Source organism: Sphaerodactylus townsendi, linkage group LG13, assembly GCF_021028975.2.
Source record: "Sphaerodactylus townsendi isolate TG3544 linkage group LG13, MPM_Stown_v2.3, whole genome shotgun sequence".
In the NCBI taxonomy this organism is placed as follows: Eukaryota; Metazoa; Chordata; class Lepidosauria; order Squamata; family Sphaerodactylidae; genus Sphaerodactylus; species Sphaerodactylus townsendi.
This window is the reverse complement of record NC_059437.1, coordinates 47,941,815-47,965,989: the sequence shown is the minus strand read 5'-3', so window position 1 is coordinate 47,965,989 and position 24,175 is coordinate 47,941,815. Positions and strand designations below refer to the sequence as shown.

The window sequence follows — 24,175 nt, the reverse complement described above, 5'->3', positions numbered from 1 at the left end:
ACAGGGCTGCGGGTCAGCCTCCCCCCGTCCCCGGACTCACAAGCAGGCTGACCCATCTGGTCACCTTAAGTGTGGAGGAAATATGGGAAGTGTTTAAGGAAACCAGAATGGATGTTTAAACAACTTTCCACTGAGCTGAGATTTAAAAGGGGCACGTACAAGAAATGGAAAAAAGGGGAAATCAACAAAAAGGGATTCAAACAAATAGCCAGGACGTGCAGGGAGAAAAGCTAAAACTCAGAATGAACTCAGGCTTGCCCAGAGAGGTTAAAAAGAATAAAAATGCTTTTATGATTATGTTCGTAACAAAAGGAGGGGGGGAAAGTATGAGAAGGTCACTGCGCTCAGAAGATAGCAAAATTCTAACAGGGATGGAGAAAAGGCAAAACTACTCAACACCTTCTTTGTCTCGATCTTTTCCCAAAAGGAAAACAGTGCTCAACCAGGGGGAAAGATACTGTAGGGGAAATTCAGCACAGAACAAATAAAGAGGTAGTACAGGTATACCTGGCTACTTTAAATGAATTCAAATCTCCTGGGCCTGATGAACTACATCCCAGGGTACTAAAAGAATTGGCAGAAGTAATCTCAGAACCACTTGCAATAACCTTTGAGAACTTCTGGAGAACAGGAGAAGTCCCAGCAGACTGGAGGACTAATTTTGTCCCCATTTTCAAGAGGGGGGGGGGAAAAGAATATCCTAACAATAGCATTAGACTTCCATTTCGATCTGCTACAATAGACTAACACAGCTACCCCACTGGAATTACCATGTGTAAAGATGCTCCATCTTGTACCCATCCCTAGAGAGAGAAACAGAAATGCTTTTTAATAGGTTTAGCATTAGCTAGCAAGATATTTTTACTTCCACTTTCCTTCCAGTATTCTGCCTGCCTTGTTTGTCTACTGATAACTCCCAATTATGTGTGCTTTCTAGGACTGAGCTTTAGTCATTACAGTTTCTTATACTCACGATTTTTGAGCGTGAAATGTCTGCTGAAAGAAATCCCACAGCTGTTATACCAAGCTGCTCTGTTACACCGGGCTTAAAGTCCTGCCCAAGAGACCCAGGAAAACAGGAGAGGGAGGGGATAGAAACCCATGTGTTCTGACTCACCTTCACAAGCACATGTACATACAGACTCCTCTAAACACCCTGTGTGTAACAAAGTCAGAATAAAAACATAAAAGTGGGAAATAAATTATTTTGATGGTGGCAGCTTATCGACTGGAATAATAGCCCCAGGATTTTTTTTTTAACAGCCAAGGCCCTTTGGTTCTTGGCAAAGCTTGGCATGAGGTAAAAACATCAAGAAGAAGAAGAAGAAGAAGAAGAAGAAGAAGAAGGAAGGAGGAGAAGAAGAAGAAGAAGAAGAAGAAGAAGAAGAAGAAGAAGAAGAAGAAGAAGAAGAAGGAAGGAGGAGGAGGAGGAGGAGGAGGAGGAGGAAGAAAGCAGGAAGAAGGAGGAAGAAGGAGGAAGAAGGAGGAAGAAGGAGGAAGAAGGAGGAAGAAGGAGGAAGGAAGAAGAAGAAGAAGAAGAAGAAGAAGAAGAAGAAGAAGAAGAAGAAGAAGAAGAAGAAGAAGAAGAAGAAGAAGAAGAAAGAGAGAGAAAGAAGAAGAAGAAGAAAGAAGAAAGAAGAGGCGGCGGCGGAGTGCGCAAGCAAGTGCAGCAGCAGCGCAAGTGGGAGAGGAGGGGAAGAGGATGATGATGATGACTTTGGATTTATACCCCACCTTTTTTCCTGTAAGGAGACTCAAGGTAGCTTACAAACTCTTTTCCCTTCCTCTCCCCACAACAAACAGCTGGTGAGATAGGTGGGGCTGAGAGAGTTCTAAAGAACTGTGACTAGCCCAAGATCACCCAGCAGGAGTTTAGGAATGCAGAAACACATCTGGTGAACCAGACAAATCTCTGCCACTCATGTGGAGGAGTGGGGAAACAAACCTGGTTTTCCAGATTAGAATCCACCTATTCTTAACCAAGAAGTTATGGCAAGTAGTCTACAGCTACTGAAGGTCAAGACGGTTGTTGTATCCATGTCTACCATTTGGTTGACTCAAGTGTGAAAGTCTATGGAAGAAGAGCAAGCTTTGGCCTGCTTCCCCTTCCTGAAGCTGCTTGCCACTTGCTTTGAGTTCTTTCAGCCAAGACAACCAGCAGAACGGCCATGGTGCTGACATAACCCTGGGGTTTATAAGCCTTTGATCTCAGCCATACCCACCTTTGGCCATCTCCCAAATCAAGCAAGGGCAGACAGCTATGAATTCACTCCTGCAGGCCAGTTCCCCCCTCATGAGATTGCCTCTGCCCTACCCTCTCCAGCAACAGTGAAAGCCTCAGCTGGACAGAGATGTCAGACGCTTTTACAAATATGTGTTCTTCAAGAATGCAGGAGATGAAAGAATCCATCACCAGGAGCAATTGTTTCAGGTGCTGAGGCAGAGCCGAGGGAGACAATGAGCTAGCTAGTCTGGGAAATCTCTTGTGAGAGCCCTTTTACTGAAAACAAAAGGAAGAAACGGGTACCTCCAGTGCAGCTACTTGCCAAGAAATCTAGGTAGCCCAACTGGGGATGCTCAAATCATGGCATTCAGAATAAGTTATGCAAATAGAGGAACCGACTCCACGTGTACCTTGAACCACATTTTTTGATCCACATTTTTTTAAAGCAACTAGCAATTTTCACCCTGACCAGCAGCTTTCGATGAAAGCAAAACTTGGGGGGAAGGGGGGGAGGCCTGGTTCAAAGACAGAACAATGCTTTGAACACAGAAGGTCTCTGGTTCAATCCCTAATACTGCCAGTTAAAAGAATAATGGGTTTTGTGTCACTTTAAAAGCACCTTCTTGAAACAATCCAGCTGTTCATCTTCTCAGAGGCTTCAAGACTCTTTGATTGCAACACGCTAACAAGGTCACCCTGCTGGAATTCAGTGTCCAGGTCAGGGAACAAAGTGGAAAGCTTTTTTTTTTGGGGGGGGGGGGGAGGAAAAAATCCCCAAAACCTTTCTCAGCTGAAGTTTGGAGAATCTCTACCGGCCAGAATAGACAACGGTGAACTAGACAGATGCACCAGCGGGTTGAGTCAGTTCAAAGGAGACTTTAACGTTGACATTGAAGATTTGAGGTGGGGGTGGGGAGAACGTTTTTATGTCCCCTTCCACACATGCAGAATAATGCACATTCAATCCACTTCCACAATTGTTTGCAAGTGGATTCTGCTATTCCGCACAGTGAAATCCAGCTGCAAAGTGGATTGAAAGTGCATTATTCTGCATCTGTGGAAGGGGCCTATGCTCTGCACATAAGGTTGAAAGGAGTTCAGGGAACACATGTTATGCCTGAGATGATGGAGACCCAATATCAGCCAGAAATGGTAGCCTGGCAACTGGGAGAAGGGTTGGGGGGGGGGGGGGGGGACATGGGGACACAGTGAAGTCTTCACTACATCATGTCCTGGTAAAACCTCAAAGTGACAACAGGAAGTATTGTTGGAGGCTTTCACGGTCAGAATCAACTGGCTGTTGTGGGTTTTCCAGGCTGTGTGGTCATGGTCTGGTAGCTTTTGCTCCTAACATTTCACCTGCATCTACGGTGGACATCTTCAAAGGCATGTCACAGTGAAATGTGTTTTGTTTTTTGGCACAATGTGGCTGTCTTTCCATGACACACTTCTAAAGGCTCCAGCCATGGGTGCAGGCAAAACATTAGGAAACAATAGGAGCAAGAACTACCGGACCACAGCCACACTGCCTGGAAAACCTATAGCCGTGGTGGCGAATCTTTGGCACTCCAGATGTTATGGACTACAATTCTCATCAGCCCCTGCCAGCATGGACAATTGGTGATGCTGGCAGGGGCTGATGGGAATTGTAGTCCATAACATCTGGAGTGCCAAAGATTCGCCACCACTGAAGTTAAGAATGGGAAGCTCTAGGAATTGATGGAAACTCTATGGTAAAACCACAGAGTTTCGGTGATTCCTACAACAATCCTTCATCACTTCTGGGATTTACCTGAAAATGACATAGCAACACTGGTGGCATTGTTGATTTTTTAATTTCCCCCCCTGTTGCTGCTCCCAGTTGTGGGTGCAACACCTGGAAAGCTTAGTCAGAATAAAATTATGGGGGCCAATTGACTAGGGCTCACAAGAAGGCAGGCTCCTAATCTCGAGATGCTATCAATGTTCTAGATTTCCTCCTTCATCTTCCCCCCCCCCTCGCCCCGCTTCAAATAAGGATGCTGGAAAATTTCTTTATTAAATACTTACTGCCAACGGTCTCAAAGGAGCTAACAACAAAAAGAAACAGAGAGCTACTTAAACAATCAAGCCATTCATAGATAAAAGATGAAGTCTACACCCCCCCCAATGACTCACAAAAACAGCAGTCCTCCAAAATACCCTCCCCACATGGCAGATTTAATGCTAATTCTCTTCCAGTGTTCAGCTAAAGGGCTTTGAAGGAGGGAAGATCTTACAAGTCCTCATAATGGACCACACTGACACAGCCTCTCCTGTGGCCTCAAGCTGGCTGCTCCAAAGAGCAGGCAATGTTCAGGAAAAGTCTAGGCTTCACGAGGTGGGGCAAAGGGTATGGTACCCAACCTCCAGGTGGTAGCTGGGGGTGTCCTGGAGTTACCACTGTTCTCCAGGTGACAGAAATCAGGTTGCCTGAAGAACCTGGGAGCTTTGGAAGGTGGATTCTATGGCATCATAACCCCCCCCCTCACCCTTCCAAAGTCCACTCTCCCAGGTATTTCTCAACCAGAACTGGAAACCCTAGCAAAAGGAGACAAGGGCCCATCCCATGCAACACAAATAAAACATCTTTCTGACATTTTTAAAAAGAACCATTTTGGGAGGGGGAGTTGTCCGCATAGTGTGGACAAATAAAGCGTTTCACCCCAAAATGGTTCTTTTATCCACCTCCCGCAATCACTATTCGAGCTCTCACTGTTTTGTGAGCAACTCCGTCCTCCATTTTCTGCTGCTAAATTAGCAATCTTTCCCCCCAAGACAGGTTGAAAACATTTCCTGTTTGCTGTGCAGAAAGCAAGAGACATCTTATTGTTCCCACCCAAGTTTAAAGCTCTCCCTTTCAGTTTCTCCGCAGCTAGAGCCTGCCATTTTCTGCTGCAGCAGGGGCGCGGGGCGCATGCACGCCCTGGGTGCAGTTTCCCCTCGCTCTGCCTCTGGCCATCTTCTTTGACCTCTGGGAGCAAGGTGAGGGAGTAGAGGGGGAGTTTTGATCACCATCTATATTTTTAACATCTGTTCTAGTATTGGTTTTAGTAGCGTAGTATTTCTGTATTGATATTATATATTTTAATGTTTTAAAGTTTATTGGTGTATTCTTGGGAAATTGTTGTCACCTACCCTGAGTCCTGCGGAGATAGGGGGGGATAAAAATCGAAAATAAATAAAAAGGAAATAAAAATAGCTTTCCCCCCCTTGTTTTGCACTGTTGTATCCTATATGTTGGGCATACTTCAGCTTTGGGGTTCCTGTACTTAGCAGGCAATTGGAATACATTAACTACAATGTCCCTTCCAAGGCTATGACACTGATGCACTTAAGTATAATGAGAGCAACTGGAAGCAGCATCACATTACACAGGTGTAATTAATACTCTGTAGAGAACTCTGTACAAATTAAGATTCTTCTCGTATCAGTCCTCTTTTAATTCTAGGTAATGTTGGAGCTCAAAAACCCAGGCAGATTTTGGAATGAAAAGAAACATCTTAAGCAAAGTTTTGTCATTCTATCACATTTTTGCCCCGCCTTCCTCTAAAGACCTCAATTGAGCATGCATAGCACTCTCCCCAGTGATCTGCACAACAGCCTTGTAAGATAGGCCAGGCTGAGAGAGAGAGAGAGAGAGAGAGAGAGAGAGAGAGCGCAAGGGCATCCAGTGAGCTGAAGCAAAGATTTAAAATTTCACGGGTCCAAAGACAAATGCTCTAGCTACTACACCACACTATCTCACACATAAATCTCTCAGATAAGTCTTACGCATTGCAGTGGAATATATGTTGGAAAAAGATGGCCTCGGGATCACAGCTGAATTGCGAGATCAACAGGCAGCAGATGTGCTCAACGTACAGCATCTTCCCCGGGGCGCTTCTGCACAACCTGTGAACTCTTTATTTACTGGAAGAGCCATTCTTGTTTGCCCAGTTAAACCCCAGGGATCGACACTCTAACAAGCATGACAAAAGCTCAGTGTCTCTCCCTTCGAAACCCTACATGAAATGTAGGAGATTCAGGGATCAGACTGGAGGGACAGACAGGGAGAGTTAGAGGAGCGGTGGAGATTCAGTATTGGTTTCCCTTGAGCCCTACTCAGTCTGCTCCATAATTCTCACCGCTTTCCTAGCACCTGCACTGAATTCTGTAGCATTCTCTTATACCTGTAGATCAGGATTAAATATTCAGTCAGAGTCTGATCCTCAGCTTCATACAGCAGAGACGAGTGTCCTCCCAACAACACCTGTTTCTTGACCAAGAGATACAAGGTTGCCAACACCGGGTTGGAAAATTTGTGGAGATTTGGTATTGAAGCCTGCAAATAGGGCGTACTGCCCAGGGGGACATATGGGGGCAAATGTCCCCAGCCAGCACTCACATGGGGGTGGAAAATCACCTCCCACACCCCTCCTCCTCCACCGGTTTTCCGCATGGTTGGTGCTCTCCGGGGAGGGAAAGGCCCGCCCCTCTGCAGTTAGTGTGCCAGTCCAACTGCCCCGAGGAGGATGCTGGACCAACCCTGCCGCTGCTGTGAGTGCGGACACACATCATGATAATGGAAGCAGGATTGAAAAAGTTTTCAAAACATTTTCAGTGATTTGCGCAGAAAGGGCCAGTGTTACCCCCTGTACAGAGTGGAAAGGAATTATTGACTATGTGTGGTGTAGTGGTTAAGAGCAGGTGGACTCTAATCTGGAGAACCAAGTTTGATTCCCCACTCTTCCACCTGAGTGGCAGAGGCTTATCTGGTGAATCAGATGTGTTTCCCCACTCCTACATTCCTGCTGGGTGACATTGGGCTAGTCATAGTTCTTTGGAACTCTCTCAGCCCCACATACCTTACAAGGTATCTTTTGTGGGGAGAGGAAGGGGAAGGATCTTGTAAGCCACCTTGAGTCTCCTTACAGGAGAGAAAAGTGGGGTATTAATCCAAACTCTTCTTCTTTTTCTGTGTTTCTCCTAAAATATATTTTCCACAATTGGGAAGGGGAAAGGATGGAAAATTTCTTTGGGGAGGAATGCATCATGATTTCTACATCCCTTTTAGCCCACCGAGCATATCACAAGCCTTTTTCTCATCCATCTTCATAAAGAACTGAAGTCAAGGAAGAACTTTGCCCAAGGCCTGCCCGCCATTCTGAGCCAAGGAAGGGACTTGAACCAGATTCCCCCAGCTACAGAAACAGATGCATGTCACACACACACACGGGTCAGAAATGATACACCATGTCGGTCTCAAAGCTGGTTCCTGACATCCCATCATTCCCCTGCAGGCCTGAGAGAATAGAACCAAAGACGGGGTCATGCAGAAAAACAGCTCTAATTCTCAACAGCTGAAAATCACCAGGGGCAGATCTATCTACCATCTCGATGGCAGCTGCATCCCAGAAGGCTTTCCCAGACTTTCTCCCATACAGACGCAGTTATACATTCACAACACAACACTCAAAAGGAAATACTTCTGTACATGGCGAGCGATTTAACATTTGGAATTTGTTCCCAGAGAATGGAGTGATAGTCACAGGAATAGACAGCTTCAATAGAGTTGGACTGATACATGGAAGGAAGGTCCATCAGCAGCTACTAGCCACAGTGACAACAGGGAACTACCACGTTCAGAGGCAATAAACCTTGGAATGCCAGGGCCAGCAGGCTGCATCGGGGGAGGTCTCAGCCTCTAGGGCCTGCTGTTGGGATTCCAGAGGAACTGGTTGGTCACTGTGTGAGGCAGGATGCTGGACTAGATGGACCATTGGTCTGACCAAGAAGGGTTCTTCTTATGTTCCTATCCAGGGAATTCCTTGGCTTCTAGAAGAAGAAGAAGAAGAGTTTGGATTTATATCCCCCCTTTCTCTCCTGGAGGAGACTCAAAGGGGCTTACAATCTCCTTGCCCTTCCCCCCTCACAACAAACACCCTGTGAGGTAGGTGGAACTGCTGCTCCTATGCCCTATTGTTGCCCTCCTCTGCTTGTGATAAATAATAATAATAAGCCTTTATTTGGCATAACAATAATCATAACACAATAAAAAACCTGAGATAAAAGGTATACAAATACAAAGGTTTAAGATAAAAGGTATACAAATACAAAGGTTTAAGATAAAATATAAATTATTGATTGTGCATCACCTCCAGTAAAAATTGTGCAACCAATTCACAAGTTTCATTGTCAGAATTGTCCAGAAGGAAAGGAAGTCTACCTGATTCTTCCATTTCACTAGGTATCCTAGAAAGAATGTTGGAATATTTTGATCTGATATTAGCAGATTTAGGGCAGCAAAGCAGTTGATGTGCCAATGTTTCAATTTGTTGTTCACCACAGGAGCATACCCTTTCGCTCATTTCCAAGTTGTTAAATCTACCACGCAATAAAGCGGAGGGGAAAACATTGAAGCGAGCAAGTGTGAGGGCTCTTCTCTGCATTGGATTAGTCAAAAAATACAAATAGGGAGCCATCCTGTTTTGATATAGGGGTATTGAAAGATGTAAGGGTGAGCACGTTTTCATAGCAGCCCTAATTAAATTAATCCATTCGCTTTCCAACAATTTTTGTTTTAACAAGTTGTAGGATTCTGAACTAGATAGCTGGAAAAGCGAGTCGAGAGATATACCAAGAGATTCAATCTTTCTTTCGATCAGAGAGAACCATGGATTAGCCTGAGTATCAGACAAAAGTAGGTGAATCAGCGAATGCTCATCATGCGAGAAATGCAGGCGAAGCCAAAATTTAAAAGCTGTCAACCAAGCCCTATAAACTAATGAATTTTGGCCCAGTTCTAAACAGAGGGCCGCATACGGTACACAATTTGGCAGGCCCATAATTTTACGGAAAAATTTGGATTGGACAGTATTCAAGGAGTCGTCAACTGCTTGGAGCCAGATAGGTACTCCATAAAGTAACTGCGCTTCTATCTTAGAGTTAAAGATTTTTAGTGCTGCTGGGACAAGGGAGTGGGCTTGTGATAAATAGTTGCCCACTGTATGAGACAGAATGCTGGACTACATAGACCAGTGGTCTGATCCAGCAGATCTTATATTCTTCACTTACATTTTTTCTTTTCTTGTGCAACTGAGTGTACATTGAACTCAGAGTTTGGATTTATACCCTGCTTTTCTCTCCAGTAAGGAGACTCAAAGGGGCTTACAAGCTCATTTCCCTTCCTTTTCTCACAGCAGATGCCTTGTAAGGAAGGTGGGGCTGAGAGAGTTCTGAAGAACTGTGACTAGCCCAAGATCACTTAGTAGGAATGTTGGAGTGGGGAAACCAATCTGGTTCACCCGCTAGGAGTCCACTGCTCATGCGGAGGAGTGAGGAATCAAACCCGGTCCTCCAAATTAGAGTCCACCTGCTTGTAACCACTACACCATGCTGGAAATATGATGATTGCCACAGAGATACTATAAATCTTACAGAGAATACCTGGCTCAAATGAGCTTTGCTCCCATGAAGTAATGGGAAGAAGAAGAAGGAGAAGGAGAAGAAGGAGAAGAAGGAGAAGAAGGAGAAGAAGGAGAAGAAGGAGGAGGAGGAGGAGGAGGAGGAGGAGGAGTTTGAATTTATATTCCCCTTTCTCTCCCATAAGGAGAGGGGCTTACAATCTCCTTTCCCTCCCCCCCCCCCCACAACAAACACCATGTGAGGTGGGTGGGGCTGAGAGATCTCCAAAGAACTGTGACTAGCCCAAGGTCACCCAGCTGGCATGTGTTGGAGTGCACAAGCTAATCTGGTTCACCAAATAAGCCTCCACAGTTCAAGTGTGGAGAACCTATGATTTTCTTAATTAGGCATAGTAAAAAGAGCACAACCTATTAACAAGCCTTCTAAAGCAGCAGACACATGACAGATGGCAGGACTTTCAGCTTGCAAACTGGGCCGGGGGTGGCTGAGGAAAATGTTGAACACTTCCTGTCTTTTCAGAGGAGAATTTATTTGAATGGACTCAGGAGCTGGAAAATGTCATGTCATCAGACCATTACTCGTTATGTTCAACCCAAAAGTCCTGTTTTCCACGGTGGTCGGGCTGATGCTTTCTACCAGTACTTAAGCAGGCATGAAGGTGACCATCCTTCTGATTTCTCCCAGCCCCTACTACTTACAGATATGTAGAACCTTGAGTATTGAACAGCCCCTTCCATGCACAAAGGCAAACAGCTGCTGATAATCCTATCCACCAATATCCCCGATTCCCTTTTCAAGCTCAAGGTCACTCCTCTTCAAAGTTATTGAAGTGAACGGCTACCAACACCCTGTCTTTTATCAATGAGTTTGATGCATTGATTATACATTAGATGAAAACTTAGTATCTCTTCTGGAAGAAATGCTTCATTTCCACACTCTTTTTACGTTTGGCCTCCCTGCAAGAGGGTTGGGACCCAAGCTGTTGAGACCCTCCTAGACATCCCCAGGTTCCCGCAAAGCCTCTTCAATCTCCTGGACCCAATCCAAATCCTATGAATAAATCACACAGTCTGCCCAACTCTATGGGCACTGTAAGATGACCAAGGACCCTGGAATTTTGTTCCCCTTTCTTTTGTCGACTTGCCTGTGACCCCCCTGGAGGGCCCTGGTGGGCATCTAGGCTACCTATTTCAAACTATTAAATTTGATTTCAAGCCCCGACAGATCCTATCGGGGGTATACCGCATTAATACACTGCCACACAAGGATTCAGTACTACTGGTTTATGCAGCAATACCAGATAGTCCCCACTGGCACCAAACATTTCACTTTGCCTGCACACAGAGTCTGCGATTACTGCCATCCCCGTCAGCATTTCGATTCTAATTCCAAACAATGCAACTTTAATCATGTGTACTCGGGAAGCTTTCTTTGCCTCTAAACATTAAAAAATAATTCTCTGAAACTTGTGGAGGGAGGAAAGGGAGGCAGGTTACCAGCATTCTGATAATATACGCAAGAACAAGTCGTTGCAGCTAATACCGTCCTTCCAAACTATTGCAAATTTAATTACAACTTGAATTCCCCCGGGGTCTTTTTTAACTGTTTCCCAATAGCTGTAAAATGTAAATAGTTCCAAGGGGGTATCCATGTTGGTTTGCAGTGGAAGCGCTAGATTCCAGTTTTGTCACAACTTAGAATCATAGAATGATAGAGTTGGAAGAGACCCCAAGGGCCATCAAGTCCACCCCCTGCAATGCAGGAAGACACAATCAAAGCACTCCTGACAGTTGGCCATCCAGCTTCTGTTTAAAAACCTCCAAAGAAGGAGACTCCACCACACTCTGAGGTACTGCATTCCACTGTTGAACAGCTTTTACTGTCAGGAGGTTTTTCCTGATTTTTAGGTGGAATCTCTTTTCCTTCACCTTGAACCCATTACTCTTGGTCCTAGTCTCTGGAGCAGCAGAAAACAAGCTTGCTCCCTCACTGACATGACATCCCTTCACATATTTAAACATGGCTGTCTTATTACCTCTTAACCTTCTCTTCACCAAACTAAACATACCCAGTTCCCTAAGTCTCTCCTCGTAGGGCATGGATTCCAGACCTTTTACCATTTTGGTTGCCCTCCTCTGGACCCATCAATATCCTTCTTGAATTGCAGTGCCCAGAACTGTAAACAATTGTGGTGCCCAATCCTTTAACAACTTAAAGATCAACAAGATTTCCAGGGTATAAGCTTTTCAGATCCAAAGCTCCCTCGATCAGGTATCTGATCAAGGAAATGTTGACGCTCGAAAACTCATATCCTAGATCTTGTTGGTCCTCTTATGTAAAATGGAAAAGCACTTACTAAGCATTGACTGAAAAAAAATTAGGCTTTATTAGCTAGCTCAGTTTAAACCCACAAACAAGCTATGATCTCATTTGCACACAAATGCATTTTTTTTTAAAAAAAATCTCCCCAAACAAAAAGAATAACAGGTAAGTATAATAAAAATTAAAGAGTTTTTTTGCAAGTATCCCCAGTCTTCACCTTTCACAGGAACTCAAAATAACCATGCCAGTAAAAAGGATGAAGGAAACAAACTCTCAAAGAACATTGCAGGAGGAGATGAAATCTGTTTCCTGCATAGTGTTGCAACCTTCTACAATTACTATTTCTCAGGCAAAAAGTGCTTTCCAGAGTTGATGATACACCTCTGAAGATGCCCGCCACAGATGCAGGCAAAATGTTAGGAACAAAATCTACCAGAACACGGCCACACAGCCCGGAAAGCCCACAACAACCAGTTGAGTCGACCGTGAAAGCCTTAGACCATACATCACAACAGATAGCTCACTGCAGTTGGTTCCCACACTGATGTTCATCACAAAGCACTAATAACTTGGCCCTGAGACCAAACCACCACCGGTCAAGCCACCCAAACAAACTTCCATGCCATCTCCCAGCCAAAGGGAGTCCATTCTCACTGTTAGCAGTGAGCCTTGGAGGGCTTGTTACTATGCTTCTCTGGAGCGCTTGTCAGTGACAGCACCACATGGCAACTTGTGAGCGAATGAACCCTTACAGTTTAATGACCACAGAGAGAACTTTCAAAGGAGTCCAGGTGAAAGGTGTGTGATGTCAGATTGCAGGCAGGTGTTTTGCCTGCATCTGCGAACAAGTCCTCCAACTTTGTTCTGCCTACCTGCTCTAGGCGCTGCTTATAGGAAGAAGAAGAAGAGTTTGGATTTATATCCTACCTTTCTCTCCTGTAAGGAGACTCAAGGTGGCTTACGAGCTCCTTTCCCTTCCTCTCCCCACAACAGACACCTCATGAGACAGGTGGGACTGAGAGAGTTCTGAGAGAATTGTGACTAGCCCAAGGTCATCACCCAGAAGTAATGCAGGAGTGCGAAAACACATCTGGTTTGCCAAATAAGCCTCTGCCACTCAGGTGGAGGAGTGGGGAATCAAACTCAGCTCCCCAGATTAGAATCCACCTGCTCTTAACCACTACACCATGCTGGCTCTCCATAGGCAACTTCATGCTCACATTCAAGACACTGCAAAGATTCCTAGCCCGGCAACAACATGGGACTGTGTCCCATTAACCCCCATCATTATGGCTACTGGCAAAGACTGATCAGTGCCCCATATCTGCTAGCTTCAGAGTGATGCGTTTCAATCACAAAAATAACAGAGCCACTCTCTCTGATAGGCTGTAGGCCTGTGATGCTCTCCCTGACATCGCCCACTGTGCATTTTCACACTTGGCCTCATCCACTTCGTCCACACATTCAGTCGCCAAATGGAGGGAAAACAAGCCTTGGTTTGGTTCAGACTTGCAGAAAATGAGTGCTGAATAACTGAAAAATCAAGCCACATCAATGCATGTGCGGACGAGTGAGCCCATTTTACAGATGGGGAATGAGGAGGGAGTTATTGTGTGCTCCTGCGAAGCCTGCCCACCATGTGGCACAAGGGGAAGCCGCTCTGCTGGATGCAAGTGCAGCTCTGACCACTGGTCCACATTACCCTCATAGGAAGCTATATATAATTGCAAAACAGTCAATTGATTTGCATGTATTGGTCTAACAGAAAATTAATCTACAGTACTGGATTCTTAAATATTTCAGAATTGTAACTCTTTAACAGTTTGGGAGCAAACAATCAAGAATCGGACGTGTTCCTGTGTCCTTCCTGCATTACATGGTCATAGCCTCCAGAATTAGGGGCTCAACTTCACGTTCAGTCGGAGACCCTCCCCACCTGGCACAAAATTTAAAAAGCTCAGGCATCTTTCTCCGTTCCCTGGCAAGCCCTGTCTGAAAAGGCAGGGATTAAACAGGTAAAGCTCTTGGAGGTTTGTTATCAATCTCCAACGAGGAACCAAGCTCCTTGTCCCAAACTCTCCAACCACTGCAGGACTCCACTCCACCTGGATCTTGGATTGCACCACAGGCTGACCCCTCCGGATCCCAATCTCCCCCAAGCCTCTCCCTCCACCTCCTCCCGTCCCTTACCATTGAGCTGGTTGTACACCACGTCCTCCAGGTGGTCCAGCCGCTGCAGGATCGACTCCCTGTCCAGGAGGGTCCCTGCTTTGGCGCTCCGGCTCCTCATCCGCCGGTCGGCGCTCCGCACGATCTGCACCAGCTCCTGGGACCGGTCCTGGATGCGGCAGTAGACCGAGAAGAGGACGATGCCCACAAAGACCAAGATGTTGACCGTCAACAAAGTTTTGATTTTCCTTGCCACCGCCATGGAAGCCGCTGGGTAGGGCAGCGGGCATCAAGGCATGGTCGCCGGTGCCTTTGGGGCTGGGGCCGCATCCAAGGCAGCAAGAACCTGCCTGGGGGTGGGGATGGGGGTGGCAAGGGGGCTAGGGAAGATCTGGACAGGTGCCCCCCCTGGCCCTCCACACCCCCTTCCTCCTCTTTCCTTGGCAGGCGAGGGAGACGAGCAGAGACTAGAGGAGCTGTCCTTCAGCACCACGGCGCTCGCCGCCTCCGCCTCCAGGAGCAGCAGCTGGCGGAGCCGGTCACCTCCTGCCTCCCCCGGCGTCGCTTTGCAGGCAGAGCCGAGGCGGACCCCCCCGCCCCCCCGGGCCAGACCGGCCCCCCTTTTCAACTGGAGAGAGACGCGATTGCAACGGGGGGACGCCGCAAGGGCGCTTTGCTGCTGGCTGGCCCCCGTTAGGCCGGCTGGTGTCGCCGCTGCAAGGGAGGCACAAAGGAGGGACCCGGGAGGGGGGGAGGGAGGGAGGGAGAAAGGGGAGGGGGCGCCGGATGGTCGCCTCCCTCTTCCCCTGCCTGTGGTTGAGCGTGTTGCAAGCGCCTCGGTTGCTGCCACTCGCAGAGCGCCGGTGCGGAGTCACGTGCTTTGGAGGGAGGGGGGGAAAGGAGGGTGAGGACTCATCTGCATGCACCCAGGCGAGCTGCCGGAGCTTCCCCTGCAAGGTGGGCCAGCCGGACGCAAATGGAGAATCCCCTTGCTCAAGCGTCTGCTCTGCTGGATCGTGCAAGTGCAGCCCTGATCATTGGTCCACATGACCCTCGTAGGAGGCTGTATATAATTGCAAAATAGACTCAGTTGATGCGCATGTATTGGTCTAACAGAAAATTAATCTACAGTACTAGATTCTTAAATATTTCAGAATTGTAGCTCTAAAACAGTTTGGGAGCAAATGGAGAAGCCCCTTGATCAAGGGTCCAGCTTAGGTGAAGGCAGACGCTTCATTGGTAGGCGGGTGGGCATTTTTGGTTCTTCTTTCCATCTGATTGGGTTTGAACGGGTTTGAGCCAGCATGGGGCACTGGATAGGGCAGGAGTAGTGAACCTGTTGGACTTGGCGGGGCAAAAATGCGGAAAAGGCCTGACTTGACTCTGCTGGGGTCTCTCTCTCTCTCTCTCTCACACACACACGCACGCACGCACGCACGCACGCACGCACACACCTTGGCACAAAAGAGAAACAATTCTTTACACATTTCTTATCATTTTTAAAAACAGTCCAGTAATGTTCGGATTAAAACCTGTAAGGAATCTCAAAGCAGCTTACAAACTCTTTCCCTTCCTCTACTCAACAGACACCTGGTGAGGTAGTTGGGGCTTGGAGAGTCCTGAGAGAACTGCAGCTGGCCCAAGGTCACCCAACAGGTTTCATGTGTAGGAGGGGGGAATGAACCCAGTTCTTCGGATTAGAGTCTTCTACTCAATGTGGAGGAGTGGGGTAACAAACCAGGTTCTCCAGATTATGGTCCGCTGCTCTTCACCACTGCGCCACCCTGGCTGTGTGATGCTGTGTATTATATAAAGAAATGTCAAAGAATTACAAAAATGACACGAACTCAAACAGGGAGAAATAGTTGTTGTTGGGTGCTGGTTGAATGCTCACGTGTCACCCAAAATGTTATGGTGTGTCACCTTTGACAAGCACATCGTAGGTTCACCTTCACTGGGGTAGGGTGTTCTGCTTAAAGTTGGGGAGATCTGGGTTCTAATGTTCCAGCCACGAAGCTCACTAGTTGAGGATGGTCAGATGTGGGGTCTCTGTCCACTCCCTAAGGGTAGTCGTGAAGAGAAGAAACTGTGTGCTCTGCCTTGCACAGGTGGTAGGAAGGAAGGGATATAAATGTGGTGATATCATCACTCATTGGCCCTGATTTTGCTGCCTACTAAATCAATAGAGGTGTGGGGAAGGGGTAATAAAAGGGATTAGGTCTTTGAACCTCAGCTGAATGGCAGAAACTGTTTTCTCATCCCAGCAAAGTGTCGTCGTTGTCATTGTCCCCTCACCCCCACTGCACACCCTTTGCCACTTAACTTCAGCCTGATCCCAAACAACCAGGTTTGAGGATTTCAGTTAGACTTGAGCATCAGCATATGCAGTCTCTCTAGTGGGGAAACAGCAGCAATGCTCTCTCACCGAAAAAGACAGGTTCCCGATTTCACTCTCTTGTGCAACCAGAAACTCCATGGCAAAGAAAATCTGGGACAGCCAGAAACCCTTGTTTACCTGCTTCCAGAATGGTAGCAGAGAGGGATTATGCAATATCACCCGATGGATGACCAAATGCTTGCGGACGTGATTCAGACTGGAGGACAGACCTGGTTTTGTTTCTTGAGACCTGATCAGCTTGTGAATTGGCATTCTCAGCGTACTTGGAAACAGGCCGAAGCAAGTAATTCCATAGCTAGCTTTCCACATGCAGCAGATTCCCCTTGCTGTGGAGGTCATTGGGGGTGCAAGGTTGACATTCATATTTAGGTACACTCCCCACCCAGTTTAAGATCCCTCCTTAGGGTGTGCCTCTTTATTTGCTCCCATAAAGTAGGCCTTTTACCCTTTGCTGTATGGGGGTCAGGAGGGGGTGCATTCCACTGCAATTATTGAAAAACAGACCTTTCCCTCCTGCCACTGAATAATTTTGGTCTCACTAAGATAGATGGTTGGGTGGGGTCATGTCTGTGTTCTGAGCAAGATGTACTGTGGCAATTCTTTGCAACAGACACCCTACAGCCCTTCTCTCCAGACAAATTCCCCCTGATGTAGAACAATTGGCATTTGGGTGAGTATCTATTCTAACACTTGTTGATTTCTAACAGCTATGATGTCATTAAGAGGAGGAGGAGGAGGAGGAGGAGGAGGAGGAGGAGGAGGAGGAGGAGGAGTTTGGATACCGCCCTTTCTCTCCTGTAAGGAGACTCAAGAGGGCTTACAAACTCCTTTCCCTTCCTCTCCCCACAACAGACACTTTGTGAGGTAGGTGGGGCTGAGAGAGTTCTGAGAGAACCATGATTAGCACAAGGTCACCCAGCAGGAATGTAGGAGTGTGGAAACACATCTGGCTCACCAGATAAGCTTCAGCCACTCAGGTGGAGAAGTGGGAAATCAAACCCAGTTCTCCGGATTAGAATCCACCTGCTCTTAACCACTACACCCCGCTGGCTGTCGTGCCAGTTAGATTTGGATGGAGGGACTGGTGCTCAGTGTAAGGCCGTGCTTTGCATGCAGAAGGTCCCAGGTTCAATCCCTGGCATCTCCAGTTAAAAAGGACCAGGTGGTAGGTGATGTGAAAGACTCTTTTCTGGAGAGCAGCGGCCAGCCTGAATAGACAATACAGATCTTGATAGACTTATAGTTTGATTCAGTATAAGACTGATTTATGTGTGACGATGCAGAAAATATCACTTTGATAGAGGGAAACAGCCTGAATAAATACTCAAGGGTGTTTTAATGGATATCTTCTGATCCTGCAAAATACAACAACCAATGCAACATATATCTCCCAGCATAGCATTGTGTACCTTCCTACACCTACACTTTCTTCTTGCATGACACAGTTTTGGAGCTGGACAATAGAGTTAAATGCCATTGTGGAGGGAGGGATGTGTATGGATTACTGGCACCACCGATAACATGATGTTGTGAAGTGATTTTATTTTGTTTTGCTGTAAACTCCTTCAAGAAATCCTTTCTTTCAGCTGAAAGGCACTCTATAAATAAGCTAAATAAAAACAGAGAAAGAAGGCAAACACACAAACCCCGATAGAATAAGATGCAGGGTGGATAAAATTATTTTCCACCTACGATAGTGGAAGAACTGTCCCTAGGACAACACAGAAGTTGAGCTGGGGAATCTGTCATTCAAATGAGGGACGAAATCTTAAAAGCTGACCGCTTGGTAAGCAACTGACTGTGGTGTTCCTCTGAAGATGTGGGACTTCCAATTTACTAGACATTACTGAATCCATTTTCCTCAGATGTCCACCTCGTAATGGGCAGGATAACAAAGAGGTGCAAGACCCTTGAGATACATCTGACAGCAGGCAAACAAAGGAGTCCAGAGACCATTAGACAACAAAGTCTCCCCCAATTTAGTATTCTGAGCACAATAGTATTCTGAGCACAATTTAGTATTCTGAGCACAATTTAGTATTCTGAGCACAATGGAGTGCAGGATTATGACCTTCCAACCAAGGCAGCCCAATCTCCTGGTGCTTTTAAACAATATAAATAATGAGAATTTGAGAATTTACTTGGGGCGGGGGGGGGGGGGGAAATACAGCCACAACAATGGAAAGCTCATAGTTTCCAGGGAAGGCACCTAATAGCAGTTTGGATGAACTGTCCTTTGAAGCCTCTGTGAATTCTCCAGCATCCGAAGGTCAAGGATTCACTCAGTGCTAGGGTGGACCTGCCATCTGCAGGCACTGTTAGAGCTTCTAGAGCAGTGGTGGCGAACCTATGGCAAGGGTGCCAGAGGTGGCACTCAGAGCCCTCTCTGTGGGCATGCATGCACAGAGTTTGCATTGTGATAGTAGTGTAATTATTTCAGGGAGATTATTAGCATTAAACCTAAGACCTAGTTTTGGGGAAGCAGTGTAGGTAACCCTGTTAAGCACTGTTAAACCCTACTGATTTTCATGGGAAGAACTAAAGCATGATCCTTTTCCTGGGAGTAAGCTCGGTTGCTGGCAATGAGGTTTGCTTCTGAGTAAACCCTCCTAGGGTCGTGATTCACCTGTTCGAAGCATTGCACAGTTGCTTCAAAGTAAAGCCACCGACTACCACCAAGCTTACTCCTGAGTAGCGCATGCCTCGGAGCCAACCATTTGTTCTAAACTAAAACCTCCGTATTCAGGTTAAATTGCCATGTTGGCACTTTGCAATCAATAAGTGGGTTTTGGGTTGCAGTTTGGGCACTCAGTCTCAAAAAGGTTTGCCATCCCTCTTCTAGAGATTGGGTCTGAAAGGTGATACCTTCCCCAACATATGGAGGCAGGCTTGCAGAAGTCCATTCCCAAATCAAGAAAATTGACCCCCATCTGAAGGCTAGGGAGTTCTGGATTAGACATACCCTAAACACAGCAGAGGCAATGCTGGGAATCGTCGCCTCTTCTTTCTTCAACCTGACAAAACCCCAGTTCAATTTCACTTTCTTTGCACAACAGTTTTCATGACACTTTCTTTTTTCCTTGCAGCAATCTTCCCCCATAAAATAGTTATTTGCTCATCGGTAAGTCAACATTTTTTCAGGACATGTGTACATGATTTCTTTACTTGCTTACTTCATTGATACCCCCACCTTTCTCCCCAACAGAAAACCAGAGCAGCTTACATCATTATCCTTTCCTCCGTTTTATCCTCACAACAAATCCGTGGAATAGCTTAGGCTGAGCTCAAGTGTCTAGCCCAGGGGTAGGGAACCTGCGGCTCTCCAGATGTTCAGGAACTACAATTCCCATCAGCCCCTACCAGCATGGCCAATTGGCCATGCTGACAGAGGCTGATGGGAATTGTAGTTCCTGAACATCTGGAGAGCCGCAGGTTCCCTACCCCTGGTCTAGCCTAAGGTCACCCAGAAGTTTCCACAGCAGAGTATATATTCAACTGTGGCTCTTCCAGATCTTAGCCTACCATAGCAGTTGGGGTACAGGCCCATTGTGTCTACATTATGGTGCATGATATCCATTGCACATAACACATTTCTTAGATATTCTGTAGAACTGCCCACCACCACGACAAAATGAAACCAACTCACTAGAACCAACAGCTGTGTTTCTGGAAGGAAGAGGTGGTTAAAAACTCAACAGACAGACAGTGAAAGGCTGAAGGCAACAAGAGAAGGAAAACTGCCAACAAAAATATCCAGGATTATAAAAAGAAATGAAACAGGGTTCCGGCAGAATAGTAAGGCTGAGATTGCTACGCTTGTGGACTTCCCAGGAGCTTCTGCTAGGACTTGTGTTTTATACCCTGCCCTACCTTGGAGTTTCTGGCAGTTCCTAAGAACCTAAGAACATAAGAACAAGCCAGCTGGATCAGACCAGAGTCCATCTAATCCAGCTCTCTGCTACTCGCAGTGGCCCACTAGGTGCCATTGGGAGCTCACATGCAGGATGTGAAAGCAATGGCCTTCCGCTGCTGCTACTGCTGCTCCTGAGCACCTGGTTTGTTAAGGCATTTGCAAACTCAGATCAAAGAGGATCAAGATTGGTAGCCAGAGATCGACTTCTCCTCCATAAATCTGTCCAAGCCCCTTTCAAAGCTATCCAGGTTAGTGGCCATCACCACCTCCTGTGGCAGCCTATTCCAAACACCGATCACACGTTGCGTGAAGAAGTGTTTCCTTGTATTAGTCCTAATTCTTCCCCCCAGCATTTTCAATGAATGCCCCCTGGTTCTAGTATTGTGAGAAAGAGAGAAAATTTTCTCTCTGTCAACATTTTCTATCCCATGCATAATTTTATAGACTTCAATCATATCCCCCCTCAGACGTCTCCTCTCCAAACTAAAGAGTCCCAAATGCTGCAGCCTCTCCTCATAAGGAAGGTGCTCCAGTCCCTCAATCATCCAGTCCCTCAGTCATCCTGATGTCACTTCCTTTTGCACAGGAAGTGGCATGGCCCTGGAGCCAGCATAGCAGACCCTTCCCATATCCTTGCTGGTTTTCAAACATGGTGTCATTTCTGGACTAGAAAAAAAAATCAGAGGTGATTGAACTTCTTCAAAAGTTGTGGCTTCCCCACCAGGACAGGTGAACCAAGTTTCCTGCACCTCACTCCATCAGGAACAGGTGACCAAGAGCTTGTCAGAATAGCCTACCACACAGGGTTGTGGTGAAGATGAGACAGACAAGAGAGAGCCCCTTCCCTTCCCCTCTCCCCTTCCCTCCCCCAGAGTGGGTGGACCATGACCAAATGATGGGCCCATTCCCCCCCCTTTCCCCAAGGTGGGTGGGCCACAACCAGATGATAGGTCCCCTCCCTCTCCTTTTCCTCAGTGTGGGTGGATCCTGACCAGATGTGTTGGCCAGGGAAGTTTTTTGCCTTCCTCTGGGCATACAGCAGGGGTCATTGGGGAGGGGCAGGGGGAAGGAAGTTGTGATTTTCCTGCCTTGTGCAGGGGGTTGGATTAGATGACCTTTGGGGTCCCTTCCAGCTCTATGTTTCTAAAAACTGGATTTTTTAAAAATCAAAGAAAAACACACACAACAAAATGGTTTAAAATGCTTCAAACTGTTCAACCACTGCAGGCTCTAAACACTCATGGTTACACACCAATTTGGCTAAAAGGAATGTAATATTAGATTTGTTAAATGGTGAATTACTTTGCATTTGGTTTTAATGTGTTAAATTGAGGCATTCTTTTTCTGAGATCTGGTTTCCATGGAGCAAATTAAGCTTTCCTCTTGAACTGAAGTTGGTGTGATTTTGAAGTGCTCAACTTCAGCAGGGTCCAGTGTATAAGCAGGAGGTAGCTACTCTAACACCTTTGCAGAAAACTAGCAGGTCGGAGTCTGGAGAGGGGCTAGATGAGACATCTTCTGCAAAGACTAGGCTGCAATTCTAAATGCACTTTTCAGAAAGTAAGCCCCAATGAAAGGAGACTTACTTCTCAGAAGACCTGGTTAGGGTCGCTGCCTTAAAATCTACAATGAAAAGACTGGTACATTTTTTTTAAAGTTCTTCAAAATTTCAAACAGATATAATTTTAAGACAAATATTCTAAATGCCACATTTTAGTTCCCTCTCTGAAATCTCATAAATTCAACAGACTTGGTCATGAGGTATCATGATTTGGGGGCGAAGGCTGAGGAAAGAAGCTGCCAAAAAGAGTGAGGTGTCAAGTTTGCAGCTGGTGTACATCCCCCAGAGAACGTCCCAGTTTCAGGACTGGACTCGAAAAAATGGAGGGAAAACAGACACCCACCACAATCAAGGATTTAATATTTAGATAGATAGATAGATAGATAGATAGATAGATAGATAGATAGATAGATAGATAGATAGATAGATAGATAGATAGATAGATAGATAGATAGATAGATAGATAGATAGATAGATAGATAGATAGATAGATAGATAGATAGATAGATAGATAGATAGATAGATAGATAGATAGATAGATAGATAGATAGATAGATAGATAGATAGATAGATAGATAGATAGATAGATAGATAGATAGAAAGACAGAAAAATAGACAGAAAAATAGACAGACAGATAGACAGACAGACAGACAGACAGACAGACAGACAGACAGACAGACAGACAGACAGACAGACAGACAGACAGACAGACAGACAGACAGACAGACAGACAGACAGACAGACAGACAGACAGACAGACAGACAGACAGATAGATAGATAGATAGATAGATAGATAGATAGATAGATAGATAGATAGATAGATAGATGATAGATAGATAGATAGAAAGATAGACAGAAAGATAGATAGACAGAAAGATAGATAGACAGATAGACAGACAGACAGACAGACAGACAGACAGACAGAAAGACAGACAGACAGACAGACAGACAGACAGACAGACAGACAGACAGACAGACAGACAGACAGACAGACAGACAGACAGACAGACAGACAGACAGACAGACAGATAGATAGATAGATAGATAGATAGATAGATAGATAGATAGATAGATAGATAGATAGATAGATAGATAGATAGATAGATAGATCTTCCAATTAAAAAAGCATAAAATGCAAAATATCCAAGGAGGCAGAGCTCTACCACAGAGCATATAAGGCTGTGAAGCTGAGGACCAGTGACGTTGTTTTGGGGGGATGCTGATCTTTTTCCGCACAGTGCGGGTGAATTTGACAAAACAGGTATTGAAACAGACTATAAAACCAGACAGCTGTGTCAGAGAGCTTTGTCGTTTTCCAGCTGGCTTCTTCCTTCACGAGCTTGAACTTGTATTAATTCTGCCTTGTTTTTATAACTTTTAAAAGGAACTTAAAATGATGCCGGTAGGATTTCTGAGGCAACAGACAAAGAGAGGTGGTTTGCCCTTGCCTGCCCCTGCATAACAACCTTGGACGTCCTGTGTGGTTTCACATCCAAATACTAATCAGGGCCAACCTTTAGCTTCCAACATCTGACAACATCTGACAAGATCAGGCTATCCCAGTGATGATGAACCCATGATATGGATGTCAGGTAGCTCTCTATCTCTCTATCTCACTGACCTTGGGGCGCCTTAGCTCCAAACTAACTCTTTCACACATTTCCTGGGAAAATGAGAGGGGGGACCTACATCAGGATAAAGGGACTAGCAAAGGGCAGGTTTGCCAGAACTGGCTTTGTCCAGCTGGGTGCTTTGATGCCTATTAATAAATGCTGCTGATCAACAATATAAAGTCCATTCATTGCTTCAAGGTTTGAGATCTAACATCCCCCTTTTTGCCTCCTAAAAATAGTAGTGGTCCCCCAACAATTCAAGCATGGTTTGGCAACTGAGAGCCCCTCCAGCGGACGCCAGGGAGAGGCGCTCCCAATACTTCCCCCCGCAGCGAGACCTTGCCTGTGAATTATTCCTCCCAATTTCATTTCAGCTCTAATATTTTATGCCAAAATCAAGCCCCACTTGGATTAGCAGCTCTCAAGACTGTCAATGCTGCACTTCCGATAGGCACTAAATATACTCAAAAGAGATGTTTCAATTGCTGTTTAGCAAACATGCTCTTGGAAGACAGAGGGAGCGAGGGAGAGCGCATTACTGCCTGTTA

At 46.0% G+C, this 24,175-nt stretch overlaps 1 protein-coding gene across 1 annotated transcript in view; it reads right to left on the bottom strand.

Annotated features, from left to right (window-relative positions):
- The window catches only part of LOC125442872 (polypeptide N-acetylgalactosaminyltransferase 9-like), a 53,175-nt gene extending 38,201 nt beyond the window's left edge, over positions 1 to 14,974 (bottom strand). The window contains exon 1 of the mRNA XM_048514642.1: positions 14,162 to 14,974. Coding sequence (XP_048370599.1) covers positions 14,162 to 14,402 — 241 coding nt within the window. The 5' untranslated portion in view covers positions 14,403 to 14,974. The remainder of the gene's footprint in view (positions 1 to 14,161) is intronic.
- Positions 14,975 to 24,175: the final 9,201 nt, after the last annotated feature.